This window comes from Lethenteron reissneri, chromosome 19 (genome assembly GCF_015708825.2).
Source record: "Lethenteron reissneri isolate LAM-NWPU_2019-01 chromosome 19, ASM1570882v1, whole genome shotgun sequence".
NCBI classification, from domain to species: Eukaryota; Metazoa; Chordata; class Hyperoartia; order Petromyzontiformes; family Petromyzontidae; genus Lethenteron; species Lethenteron reissneri.
This window is the reverse complement of record NC_083797.1, coordinates 4942644-4957418: the sequence shown is the minus strand read 5'-3', so window position 1 is coordinate 4957418 and position 14775 is coordinate 4942644. Positions and strand designations below refer to the sequence as shown.

Below are 14775 nucleotides of genomic sequence, written 5' to 3'. Positions count from 1 at the left end.
GCATTGTCTTTGAAACTGACTGGTCCACACCAGAGAGTATGTTTTTTGTTTGCATTTTGACCACAAAATATCGTGGTTAATGCAGACATGATTCCTTGTAAAAGGTTTCAGTTTGGTGTACTAACATATCAACACCTATTTTGTTACCAGAAAATAAGGCGAAAACCTATTCTCACCTTCCGATTAATCAATAGTTATGTAAAGATGAAGATAATTTAATAAAGTTTTTTTTTTCTGAGCGCGTTTTTCGTTGTGAATATTAGCCACTCTTTCCAAAGAGAAGACAAGCTTTCATTTGGCCGATATGATTATCTCTCGAGGCAATGGCCGAGGTGGCTGGCGATGTAAGGACAAGCTCAATATGTAGGGCATGTCGACACCACAATAAGCGGGCATCCTGCTATAAATGCAACTTACTTAATGTGTATGATGGAAGTGTATATATTCAGTGAAATATTAAGCTACAAAAAAAGTACTCATCAAATCCAAACTTAACGACAGATCAAAAATGCGTGCGCACAATGTTAAAACCTGGCGATTATTGTCAAAATAATTGTAATAATTATTTTAGGGACTAAATTTGTCCTGGAGAAAATGCCCTAGTCTGGTGTTTGCAATAAACTCTTGATCCTATATTATATTGCATCAGTAAAGGGGCTTTCTCGGCAGCCAGCCAGCAATTTCACATGTAAGGACTGGTTTGTTTTTATCAGATAAGCAATGTCAAGCATCAAGAGAGTTGGCTAAACTTATACATTCTCGACGACATTTTTATTATTATTATTATTCGTAAAACTGGGCACTACCAAAGTGAAAATCAACAGAAACAAGTTTTGTTTTTTCTTGCCAAAAAATGCACAGAGTGGAACTATATACTATCTAGAGATCAGTAAAGCTTAACACAAAACGAAATTACCAAAACAGACCAATACCTATCCAGGAAAACCCATTTAAGGATAAGGATCTATTTAGCTGCTGTGTTTTTTCTCCTGAAAGTGTGTAGCTGTACAAATATAAATAGCAGGTTACAAAATCTAATTCCAAAATAGGTAATAAAACCCTGGCAAGGAAAACACGCAACGTTTCAAGAGTATCATCGAAGCAAAATGTTGAAGTCCTGTTAGAAACTTCTTAATTTCAAACGGCATTTGAAAAATATTTTTTTTTATTTGCATCTGCTCTCCAGCATCGCGAGGCGAACGAACAAAGAGCATTCGAACAAAGCACTCAAGTTAATCCAACAGAGAGCGAGACGGGGAAAAAAAAGAAGTGGCTTTGTCCGACTGTGCGCGCCCACACGAGATAACGCAGAAATTCCAAACAACCGAAGAGGCCATCAAAGTGACTCACTTTGGATTCCGTAACAACCTGCAGTTAAGCGCGCAAAAAATAAAATCCCGCTCCGTGAATGGTTGCAAGTGTTTATTTTCTTAGGTGAAAAATAAAGGAGTTGCCATTGCTTATTACAGAGATGCTATCGTGGCCGAGCCAGGAAAGTATGCACCGCTTGTCCGTAACCGTAGAACGCGCTCCGCCATGTGCCATTTACACGGCTTCCACTGCTCAGTCTTGTGTTAAATCCCTGCCCATTTCTAGGGCCTTCCACTTCACCAGCTGTTAAAATAAAGCAAACAAGTTCAACATTCCTCCACCAAAGCCTCATTGCCGCAACACTCCCCCCCCCCAACCCTTCCACTGTCCGTCCGCAGACAGACACAAGCGCGCACACGCGCGCGTACGTATAAGATCGCGCTCGTTACACATAACGTGCTACCCCACAAATGGACCACGATACCGTGCTGATCTCGTCAAGGAGCACAAGCCATCACGCGGGCCCCGGTCATCCTCGCAGCGGATTTTGGCTGGCCATCGAGCAGAGGCGGGCAACGCATCGTGCGCTTTCAGACGCTCTTCCTTCCGATATTAGGAAGCCAATGGAGCAATGCACTTTGAAATGAACTAGATTTTAAAACTAATTTTTTAAGAACTCCTTGTTGTGTTTAGCATGTTGTCCTTCCCCCGCACATACGATTAGCACGGTTGTCTATGCACGGTTCAACACTGTGCGCCTTTTGGCGTCATCTGGTCGAACACCATGAGACTAGGCTCTAAAGAAAGCTGTCTCTGGTGTGGACCAATCAGTTTCAAGGACAATGTATAAATTATCAGAGTATTGTTTTTTGTTTGCATTTGACTGCAAGTATTGTGGTTAATGTAAGCATGATTCCTTGCAAAAGGTGTCAGTTTTGTTGCCAGAAAAAAGGGGAAAAACCCTATTAGTAAGTTCAACATTCATAAAGACAACACGCGGACATGACTCTTCTCTTCCCCGAACCTACTGATGATGATGTCCCTCCATCTTTGCCGACTCCCACCTCTCATAGATCTCTGCCCCAATCCACAGACCTGAACTTTTTTTTCATGCTTCTCCTGCGGGGATGTTTCTCTTGACTGCTCCTGGTCACGTGGATTAACAATGAAACCCAGCAGCTGAACATGCCTAGCGTGCGCGCGCGTGTTTTGCACAATCGGTCAGTTGTTCCGTTTAAAACCAGGTGAGAGCTGACCGAGATTACAAATTTAAGTTCCGTTTTCAAGCGAGGCCTCGGATACAAGGAGACAGAAAATACTTATTCATAATGAAAAAAATATATATATATGAAAATACACTGCTGGAAATGCGATACGTCAAAAATATAAATGGATGACAAGTAAAATGAGTTGCAGTTTAAAATGCACTTACTGTAATATTGACCATGCAGTGAATGTAGTGGCCCATTGAAAACGAATTGGGAAAGGGTTTTTTTTTGGTTTGTTTCCTGCCTCTTTTAATGTGAACAGGGCCCGATACTCGTCGTAATGTACTATATAAGCATGAATGAAATTAGTGGATTCACTTCCAAACCAGAGGCAGGTGTAAGAGAGTCTTACTGAAAGCAGGTACCCGTGTTTACCATGCAGAGCTATAAAACAAGATAACGCTCAAATATATCAGCTCCTGGCAGTGTGAAGCTGTCTGATGACTATTGTTTTTCTGCTTGTAGACATTAAAATTTGGCAAGAGCACGTGTGTGTGAGTGACCTGCACTTGGGAGTTCATCTCTCAACACTTGGGAGTACGTCTCTTAACACCACACCTGCTGGCAAGCGGCGCTATGCCGCTGGGCTACGCACGACTGCACTTGATGGGCACTACCATTGCCACCAGGGTGCCGATCACACGTCCAGAGCAATGCCCTGATACGCGCGGGAGCTGCTCGGCCGCTCGTTACGCTGGCACGTCGCGCGTCGCTCGCCGCCTTGGCCGTGTGAATTTGACGCGGCGACAGTCCCTCCCGACCCGAGGGGACACAAAGGGCGACCGCTTCGGAAGATGCGCGCGCGTGATGGGCGGCTACTTGTTTACCGCTGCCTGCACACGCACCCGCCGAAAGGACCGTGGCGGGGCGGCTGACAAGGGAGTGCGCAATCGCCCCCAGCTGCTGCTGCTGCTGCTGCTGCTTCTGCTTTTACTGCTGAGGGACCCCAGGGCCGGGGAGAGCTCGGGGAAAGGGGGGGTGGGTGGGCAGAGATTTGTCATTGCGCAATCGCACGAGCGCGCAAACCGTCAGGGCTAATGGGGAACATCGCCGCCGGTGCCTCTGCTGCTGCTGCTGCCGCTGATGCCGGATGGACGGAACGGCAGCGGCTGCCTGGCTCACGGCCAACTATGTGCCACCACCTGACTGGCCGTGCCGTCCCCAACGCCCCGCTCTCAGATGTCTTCTTCTCCGAGCTTCGTGTCCGCTGGACGTGCAAGTCCCATCTTCATCAAACGAGGGGCTAATTTCATTACAAGGATTGCTTTACACCACATCCGATATTTTAATGAGGGCCCGATCTGCCACTTAAGGCATGTCTCCATGCTGCCTTCTCTTGGAAGCTTCGGTGGTGTGGTTATCATTGAGGTCGGCAGTTTATTGAAATGATATGCGCCATTGGGGCAAGGCTGGCTTCGTGGCTCTCCATCATTTGTCTCATTAGAAACGTTAATAAAAAAAATGTATTAAATAAATATTGTATCAACGCACATTTTCTTGGTCTACGCATATATTGTTTAAGAACACGTTTCAAGCCTCTCTTTGTCCGAAAAAGCCTTTTTGCTACATTCATGGGAAGCCGATAAAACCGTCGCCGTCAACGTTAAACGCCTGCAGTCACTTGCACGCGGCCACAGATTTACCGGCCGCGTTGCAGTCCAGTCCGTCGAATAGTGTCAACGCAAACTGTATTTTCGTTTACAAATCTGTAAATCCTCGTGCACTCTCACACCGCGGTGTCCAAAACAAAGCTTTCAACAAAACAGAGTGCATAAAACATCACTATAATACACACTGTAATGTTTATATCTTTTGTGGCAACGTTAAAAGGGCACCCTTCCAAAAGTTAATCTGGCTTTCTCTCTCTCTCTCTCGCTCTCCCCCTCTCCGACTCGCAATGCTTTCCAGCTGATATAATGCGCACTCCTTGATCAAGCCAGTGAGAAGGAAAAAAAAGCCGCAGAAAGTTCCGCAAAGCATCCAAACCATATGCTACAGGCTTGGCTGCGAGCAACATCACTTCATCGGTACCTTCCACTCAAACCCTCTCCCGAGGAATCGGCCCTTAACTTAATCAAGATCTGCACTATGATCCTTTTGATTTTTTTTTTCAAGGGAATGTTACTCAATACCCACACCCATTCATTTTCGTATTATTTGGCTGACCAGTTGGCAGCAGCAATGCAGAAAATGGGACCCAGAGAGATTTTGTGCGTGCCAGGAGTCGGCCTTTCCCTGCATTACGTTCGCCCATTATATTCGACTATGGCGAGTTTTGTTCACGTTTGTTGCCTACTGTGTACGGACGGCTACGCAAAGAGGCAAAAGCCATTCGTGGAACTGTGCACGATACAAAAGGGCAGCTTGTTTGAAGCGGTATCAGCGCTTCTCGTTACACGCGTCGCACATTTTTAACGAACACACACGAATGATTGTTCACGGTTGCGTCGCAGCAACTGAATTAACTTTATGCACATTTTGATTGATTAAAACGTTAATCATACATCCATCTAAGCATATGCACTTAATTAAATACATATTAAACGCCAATTATTAGTCTCATTAATCTTCATGCAGTGGCGTGGGTAAATATAAGTAAATTAATCATTCGTAAGTTCTATGAACTTGATATGCATTTTGTTACGAACGATTTACAGGGATTTGTGACATTGTGAAATTGAACAATTGCAGCTCCAACTCCACGTACCCCCTCACCGAGCGGGTACGGCTCCACTGCTTGTTTGCCCCCCCCCCCCCATTCCGCAAGACTGAGTCGTGACCTCCCTCTGAACTTTGTAGATGACCAAGGCAAAAGAAAGGCAAGGTCAATTAAAGGCTTACATCCAGCAGTTGCTGCGAGCCAGAAACCACACACATGTGCACCTGCATTTAATAAAATAAAAAAAGCACAGCCCTTCAAAAAGAGACAAACGCGTTTACTTTGCACTGTGGTCTGGTCTTTTTTTAATATTTTGTGCCGATAAAAAAATTCAAACATTTGTTTCATTGAAAGTCGTAACGACGAACGGCCCACGCTACAAGTCCGGACGCATTCCACTGCGTCGTGCGGTGGGAGATTTGGTGTTTGATTTTTGTTTGATTTTGTCATAACAAATCAGGATCAAATGTGCACTGGGCACACTTGATGCTGTAACACACACGCATGCGCCCCCGATGTGTTTGTATGCTATTAGGCTCTTATAACACGCAAATGGGTTTACACACTTTCGATAATGTCAGTGTTACTACTGCCATTCCGGCTCAACTTTTTGTGCATTTGAACGTATTCTTCAACTTGCTGTGCCCGAATAGAGCAGCCCAAGTTCATCGGGGTGGATATATATATCCCGCTTTGAAGATGTGTGCACGTTTTATTTAAATTGTGAAATATGAACATGTACACGCAAAGAAAATCCCCTAAAATATGACGTTTATATATGTTACATTTTTATTTAAAGCATTTCGTGACTGCAGGGATTCATATTCTTGGTACTTTCGGTGGTTTTCACACCTGATGATGATTGCTTGTGTTGCAATCGAAACGTCGTGAGAATTTTATTGTTTTGTATTTTTATTATTTTACTGTTTCCCTTCTACGTGACCTTATATATGTTGTTAATCTTTTCCATACCACGTACTCATGTTCTCAACAATAACCCAATCCTCAAAAAAATATGAAAAGATATATCTTAAAAAGAAAACACACACAATCAAAAGATTATTTCATGAGATGACAGTAGCAGAAATAAAATCTCCTCCGCAGGCATTCTCCAACACATTGGATGGATTGCACTGTGAGATTTCCGAATAGATTCTTCAATCTCATCTGACATAGCTGGCACAATTGTCAAGAAAATATTGGTGTGGGGGGGTTAAACAGTGGTGAAAAGAGAAAGGGTATTCAAAAAAATCAAACAAGACGTATCGTGATTAAGACTTTTTTTTTTCAAATGTGAACCTTTAAATCTAGATAAAAAACTAATTTCTTTATATCTGTTTTTTTTTATTTAGTTTGTTGTCCTTCCCCCGCAACTTCAATTAGCACAGTTGGCTAGGTACGGTGCGAAAGAAGTTCAACATACATACATACAACGCATCCAATGGTGTAAATGCTTACCCCGAGCTCTCATACTCTGATGGTGCATTGTCTTTGAGTTGTGTGCCTTTTGGCGTCATCTGGTCCAACCCATGTGAGACTAGGCTCTAAGGAAAGCTGTCTCGGGTGTGGACCAATCAACGTCAAGGACAGTGCACATTATCAGAGTTGCGTTTTTTGTTTGCATTATGACCGCAGGTATTGTGGTCTATGTAAAAAGGTGTCAGTTTTGTTGCCAGATAGAAGGGTAAAAAACCAATTAACGCATCTTAAATTGCCACTTTCAATATACCTACCAAAAGCAGTAGCAAACACAAGCGATGGCTGCCATAGGATGGTTCACCGCGGCAGCTGCTACTACAGCGGCAACCGCCAGTGAAAGGGCGCGTGCGCCTCTTACCTGTGTTGGAGTAATTGTCGAGCTGGTGAGGAATCTGCAGTGTGAACGTCAGGAACTCTGACGATGGCACCGCTGCGGAGCTCAGGCTGTGCGGGTCGGACAGCCAGTCCGACCGGTGCAAGCGACGCGTGTCCGTGGGGCCTTGGAACAACGGGATTGCCGCTGCATCTTTGGCACCTTCCTCTGCTTCCGATTCGGACGGGGGCAAAACGACAGCGGCAGGAATTGTCGTTAAATTGGCCGACTTTGAATTCCGGAGGGGTGGCATTGTGATCCGGAGCACGTGAATTATAATTGGTAAAAAGGCTGCACGTCCAAAAAACCCCGGCTGAAATTGACTCGGCCTGCTACCCCCAGAGTGTACCACACTGTGGTGGAAGTCAACAATAATTATTTCATAAAATGACAGACCCTGGCAAAAGGAATGTAGAATATACGTTACTAACTATGGGTTGACATCAAAGATAAAGGAGATGAAATACTTACACAAGCAGGGAGACGTAGTTTACTTTTGACATAATTCTTACAATTATTTGCAGCGTTACGTGAATGAACAGTGCCAGACGTTACATTTTTCTTCATCAATCGTATACGAGCTTGCTGGGCCAGCTGTGAAAGCACAGCAGTGAAACTCCTTAAAAGAAGAAGCCGTGCCGCTTCTCAGAAGGTTAATCATCTTTCCAAGCACGGAAGATCACATCGAGGTTCTTAGCCTTATGCCCGCGGGGACCATCAGGGTGCTAACCTTTTTACACAAAATTTCCACCCGTATGTAGATTAGGTATCCGCTCACGTGTGCATTATGTAATGCATGCTAACATGCGTCTGGTTATTGGCACACGGTAAAAAAAACCTGGACCCCTGGTGGTCCCAAAAGTTTTGAAACCTGCAGCATTCCACACTGTTCCAAAACAGCCTGCGGTGGGTCAGCGTTGGGCACGCCACTCACGGCAGAACGTGAGCTAAACGGAGAAGCAGGGGGAAACAAAACCGAGCAAAGCAAGCGAGACTCCTTCACGAGAACAGCCCAAGCACTCTGATTTGAGCCTGAAGTGATCGCCACCATAGTGTGTACGTGTGTATTTATGGTGAATTTATTTCGCAGCACAAAAGCAGTTCTAACGTAATGGGTTTTCAATCTAGATTTGAAAGTGCACAGCTCCAGTGGCTTCCTAACATCGGACGGAAGAGCGTTCCAGACGGCCGCAGAAGCGCACCTGAAAGCGCGCGATGCGTTGACCGTCTTTGTTGAATGGTTTGCCAAAAGCCGCTGTTGCGAGGATGACCGGAGCTCGGGTGATCGGTTTAGGCTCCTTGACGAGATAGGTACGCTAACCAATGGCAAAGCCAAGGTTTATACAAGCTGAAGGCTCGGAGCTGGATCATATATATATGCTGTTTAATACAGTATTTTGTTAGCATGTAACAATTCACACACCTCCCCCACTGCCAAAGAATTAGATGAGCCGTCGTTACTCGGGTTCAACATTTTTTTGTCCAAGAACTGACATTGTCTGATTTGTGTCTCATTTCAACCGGCTTCTTTGTTCCGTCTCATCTGTACAGCTATGCTCGTTTCATTAGTATATCGTAATATTCAAATGACTGACTAACTTTCGCAAGCCACAAACAATGCAATTCTCGCACCGCACACGTCATTGTGCGGACTGTGAAGAGTAAGAATCGACGAACCGATGCGTCGTGACATGCCTAATAAATTGGGTTTAATGCCAGAGCAGAATACAATGTGCCCCCCACCCCTTTGCACTTATCTGTGATGGCCCAAAGCCGAGCTCTTGAGCGGCCGATAAGCGATGGATAGCGGTGGGCCCCGCACGTGTTTAAACTCACCTCCACGAAGCCGTGATTAAGCGAGGAGACAAGCGCGCAAGACACTCGGCGCATCCGTCCTCGTAACGCTTCCAGATGTAGCGTACGTCTGTGGACGCGTCTTACCACGAAGCCACGAGTGTAATGAGGACGAATGCGCATTCAATAGCTGAGCAGTCGTCAAATATAACGACCGCTAACTACGTTCACAACCGGGGGAGGGGGGTGGCTTCACAACTGATGTACGCAAAACCACAAAGTCACAATGCAGAATGACTGCAAAGGGTTTATGGTAAGCATTCAGAAATAATGAACGACAGTTATTTGTGGAAAGAACACGGAAGATTATAATCATTATCTCATTGTAAACTTTCTTCTCCAGGCACATTGGGCGTGTTGCGTTTCATTCTGAATTTTAGTTTTCCGAAAAAATTGAGGAAGACAATCTGATGACGATGATGATGCAAGCAGTGATGAGAAGGAAACCGGCACTATTTGGACACACGTGTAGGATGGACGACAACAGGGAAATTAAAAGTGCGTTGTTGTTCAGAAAGATGGAAGTAAACTGAAAGAGAGGAAGACATCAGAGAGAATGTGCTGACAACGACGACGACGACGTCGTCACAAGAGATCGGTGCCAGGAAGTCGTGGGCACTACTTGGGCATATTGGCACAAGGCAGAGGAGGAATGTGGAAACAAATGACGCCTTTTGGCATCATCTGGTCCAACCCATGTGAGACTAGGCTCTAAGGAAAGCTGTCTCGGGTGTGGACCAATCAACTTCAAGGACAGTGCACATTATCAGAGTTGTGTTTTTTGTTTGCATTATGACTGCAGGTATTGTGGTCTATGTAAACATGACTCCTTGTAAAAAAAAGTGTCAGTTTTGTTGTCAGATAGAAGGGTAAAAATGATATTTTTTACTGGCAAATGAGGTTCCAATGGTGTAAATGACGACATGTGGACACCTACAGGCTATCTGCGCATGGATCGTGGTGGTGATGATGATGGAACAAAAAATCACTCCATGTTGTTCTCATCTTCCGCATATTACCCACGGTGACGCACGCACCAGAAACACGGACGCTGACAAAAAATGAACGGAGCAAGAGCTGAACGTGTGCCATCAAGCACGGTGAGATGATGCTCGCTTAAAAAGACACCGAGGTGGAAAGAGGAGCATTGCAATCATGCAATTAAAGGACATTATGAAGGCATCATACAGACTTAAATTCCATGGGTGCAATCAACGTTTGTCGATTCGTGCTTCAATAGCATATCAATGTTTCAAAAATCACCTCTGCAGCCACCAGAGGCCCTGTCATTCGCCGCCAGTGTCAATATAACTAAAACGGATCTCGAATCGACTGTAACCCAGGGGGTGATTCTGTACAACCCTATACACCTCCCTACCTTCAGAATTCCAAGGCACATAATAAAATCATTATCAAGACCTCCTCCCACCCCCCCCCCCCCTTTTTTAAGAGTAACCTATTGCACGAATACATTTTTTACTGTCAAAAAAATTGTACTATGAACTCTGTGCTTTAGGGGGGAGGTCTTATATTACAACCATATATATCATAACTTTCAGGAGGTCTGTCGGCTGAAACGGCAAATTATTTCCTTTCCATCTGATTCCCGGGCAAATTATTTTCTTATTATGTTGCTTAAATAACATGCGCACGTACGTACGCTTTCAGAACTGCACGCACGTGAGACGCAGCTGCACTTCGATGCTATTCAAGTTCAAATCGTATCGAATTGGAACGCTTTTGTTTATCACGATTGTACTATATAGCAAAACCCACAGCACCGATCAAGGCACATGGAGCGAAGAAACTGGCTCGTGCGCTAGAGCTAGAACGACTGTTGCATGAGACCACGACAGATGGAGACAGCTTGGGGACATTAATCCAGCAGTGGACCGATCATGGTTGTTGCTGCTGCTGATGATGATGAAAGGTGAGTTAACCCTTTGCCGTTCCGAGGCGTCTGCAATTTGCAGGGTCGGTCCCGTTCACCGCTGAATCTCGGAGCGTTAATTCTATTTAGAGAGGCATAGCGCCGCTGTTTTTAAAGACACTGTACTCACCGCAGAAAACTGTAGCGACACGACCGCACTCTACAATAGCTGGCGACAACCTGTGCCAGCAAACTGTGCCACACTTCCTCCCGCATAGATAACGTATATGTGTACGTCATCGGAACGAAATCGGAAAGAAAAACTGATGACACACACGTACGTCCATTTGAACGGGTAAAAGTTTACATATCGCTGCCTTCCTGCTTCCATGCAGGAACGCACACACGGCTGCGTAGTGCGTGGCAATAATCTAGCCGAGACGCCACGGCGTCAGCGTGCATGACTCGCAATCGGAAGGGCGCAAGTTAAAATCCCCGTTAGGTATCGACCCAAGCCTTCCTCCGCCGAGAGTGGATAAAATAAGTACCGCTTCGAGGGGAACGTCAAGTGGTTGGCTTATAAAAGGACCCACCCCCAGGATCAGAATCTGCATTTATCCTGGAGAAATCCGATGAGCTATGAAGCTCTTTTCACAGCTGCAGCACAGGAATGTGGAATTTGCACCACCGGGTCAGGGCTGTAAACAAGAGATGAGTTCGGCGACCTCTGCTCGATTGAGCAGGAAACCACCGAGACTTTTTAAAATTATTATTTTTTATTCCGTCATAAGTGTGTGAACAGCCCCAATGTGCTATTGCCACTTTAGAAAATGTTCTTAGAGCCCTTGATTTTTTTCCCTAACCCTTGAAATAGCCCACAAAAGAACTAGTGAAACTACACAGAGCGTGCTGGCTACCGAACAAGCGCGCCCGCTGAAAATTGAACTTGAGATGTTTTCCAAGTGTACCGTTACCCTTTTGATGCATGGGCACGGCGTTTGGAAAACAACAACAACATCGGACAATCGAATGTCTCTGGCGCTTACGTAACCGCGATCGGCTCACCACCCGTGGACATACGCACGCACGCGCGCAAAACAACAAAACAGAAAAACTCCACTGCAGCACTTGCGTCGCGGGAGGAAAAACTTCACAATAACGGCGCATTATTGCGAACAGCTCTATTTTTATGGCGACAAAATCGAAAAAAATAAACTTTTTCTAAAAGTTATGCACAAGGGGTATTTATAAACCTTTTTTTTTTGGCCACTGTAACCATGGGGAATTATGGCACTGTTAAGAGGCAATTATGAGAGGCAATCCACTGCAAACAGCGCAGCCTTTGGGGGATCAGGTATGAATGGAACTAAAGTGCCACGGCCAGCGATTACACTACTTCTGATGCATTTCACACAGGTTGCCAAATACCTTATCTTGACTTTGGGCTACTTGTTAGCGTCCTCCGAGACGTAAACAACAAACAGGGCTCTGCAGCTCTGGCAAAAGAGGGCTTTGTTGTGCCGTGTTTATGACCATGTGCTAATGGAACTTTAAAATTCCATGCAATTTCACTTATTGCTGCTCAACCCCAGAGGCAAGCCACCTGGTTCAAAAAGAAATGCCGGCAGCCCCCCCACCCCGCACACCAATAAATAAAATAATAAAAATGCTGAGCGGTGCTGCCTTGGTGAAATAGTTAGTTGCTTATTTTATTATGTTTTATTTTATGTTTTATTTTTATTATTTTATTATCTCCCTTCTACGTGACTTTACCGAAAGAACCAAGAAGATGAATTCCTGCAGTCACGAAAGCTTTAAATCGAAATGTAGTTGAAATAGCTCGCTATATGAAACAGTTCGTAAACTATACCCACAGTCCACAGATGGTCGCCGGTTCCCGTTCGATCTCCCCCCCGGTGCGGCAGTTGAAACAATGGTGCAAGCTCAGTAAATATATCCGCCTCTGTCCACCCAGCAGTGGTGATAAATGGGCGCGCCACGGTTCGCCCATCGGGGAGGGGTTCACCGATGGTGGGATAAAGTGTGGTTACTCCCACCACTTTCAAGACATCTGTCCAGAGTGGAACATTAGTGCGGTTGGCTACGTACGGTGTGAAAGAGGTTCAACATGCACATGTACGTGTAGTGACATCTCAGATGTCATCTCAGATGTCACTGAGTGGTGCCGGCCCTGGAGAGGCACGGCTTGCGATATACTCACATCGCGGACATCACGTATGTAGCGACATCGTGGATGTCACTAGGTAATGCCGGCTCAAGCGAGGCACGGCGTGCGATATATTGACATCGCGGACACCCCGTATATGTGGGTGTAATACGAGTCCTGTAGGGGGCTCGGTGAGCGCTGAGTGACAGCGCTGAGTGGCACCACGCTCCGCGTGCAGTGCTGACCCCTACAGGGTAGGGTGTGAGAGTGCAGGCCACGGGAACGAGGTACGGTTACTCACCTTTTTTATGTATGAAAGAGAACACGATCCCCTGATTGATGTTCAGTTGCAAGCCGCGCCCAACAAGGCTAAATCTAACATTTCTGACTCCGTGCGCTTCACCCTTCAAAAGCTTTCCGAGGCACGGGAAGCTTCCAGGGTAAATTCCAAATCGCGCCAAGTGTCCAATGAACGGATGAGGAGTTTCCGTGCTTCTACACATGAGTGGGCGCCTGGGGACAGGGCCTGGTTGCACTGTCCACAGGTACCGGTGGGTACGTCGCCAAATTTTTCAAACTCCGTAGAGGGCCGGTTGATGTGATTCGGGTCGTTCGGCCACAGTGTGTCCAGATCCGCTTGGGGCGGCGGAGTTGGTTTGTACATCCCTCCCGCCTCAAGCCCTTCATCGCCCCGCGCAAGTTCGTGCCATCTCCACACCGCAGGGGCCAAGTGTCAGATGTGTCCGACGAGCCGAGGTGTGTGCGCGTTGAGGTTGATCCTCAGCGGAGTGATCTCATCCCGTCCTCAGGTGCCGCATGGCTGACGTCCCCCAAGCCGCCCTCTGCGCCGTCTCCGCTGGATTCGGGAGAGGAGAACCCGTCGACCCGTCCCACTGCTCTTCGTGAGGAGCCGGGTTCGACTGGGACAGTTGCATATTCCCCCCGGGACCTCCAGGGTGAGCGAGCCCACCTCCCCTGGGGGCCCGACCACACGGACTCGATCAAAGACTCGGTTTTAGTGATCCCCATGCACACACGCTCCCACACTGTCAGTTGGTTGTCGCGCTCGGTGGGCCGTATCGGCTATTGGCTGAACCGAGCCGTTATTGTGCTCGCGGGTATTGTTACACGGTGAAGGTGGGAGGTGTTGGTGATGGAGGGGATTCCGAGTGTTCGCGAGTTACTGTTTTTTTTCTCGTGTTGTTGTTCTGGGCTTATGTCCTTTTTCCCCATTGGTTATGTACATTTGTAAATAGTGTATATATTGTATAGGTGGGCTTGGGTATTTAATTGGTGTTTCTTACTGTTATTGTTGAGGCACACATAGCGTTATTCACTTTTTACTCACTTTTATCACTTACTCACTTGGTTCGTTTAAGGGGGAGTTGACAGCCGGGACGGCTGCTACGAAGGGGGGGGGGGGGGATGTAGTGACATCTCGGATGTCACTGAGTGGTGCCGGCCCTAGAAAGGCATGGCGTGCGATGCACTCACATCGCGGACATCACGTATGTAGCGACATCGTGGATGTCACTAGGTAATGCCGGCTCAAGCGAGGCACGGCGTGCGATATATTGACATCGCGGACACCCCGTATATGTGGGTGTAATACGAGTCCTGTAGGGGGCTCGGTGAGCGCTGAGTGACAGCGCTGAGTGGCACCACGCTCCGCGTTCAGTGCTGACCCCTACAGGGTAGGGTGTGCGAGTGCAGGCCACGGGAACGAGGTTACTGTGGGCCATGGCACTCTGGTTGACCCCGAAGGACACGTGACCAGTAAAGTCTACATGGAGC

General features: G+C 46.5%; 1 protein-coding gene across 1 annotated transcript in view; it reads right to left on the bottom strand.

Annotated features, from left to right (window-relative positions):
- VPS13B (vacuolar protein sorting 13 homolog B) overlaps positions 1 to 14775 on the bottom strand; it is a 301109-nt gene that overhangs the window by 180915 nt on the left and 105419 nt on the right. Inside the window, 1 exon segment of the mRNA XM_061554219.1 lies at positions 7076 to 7261. Within this exon segment, the coding sequence (XP_061410203.1) occupies positions 7076 to 7261 (186 nt within the window).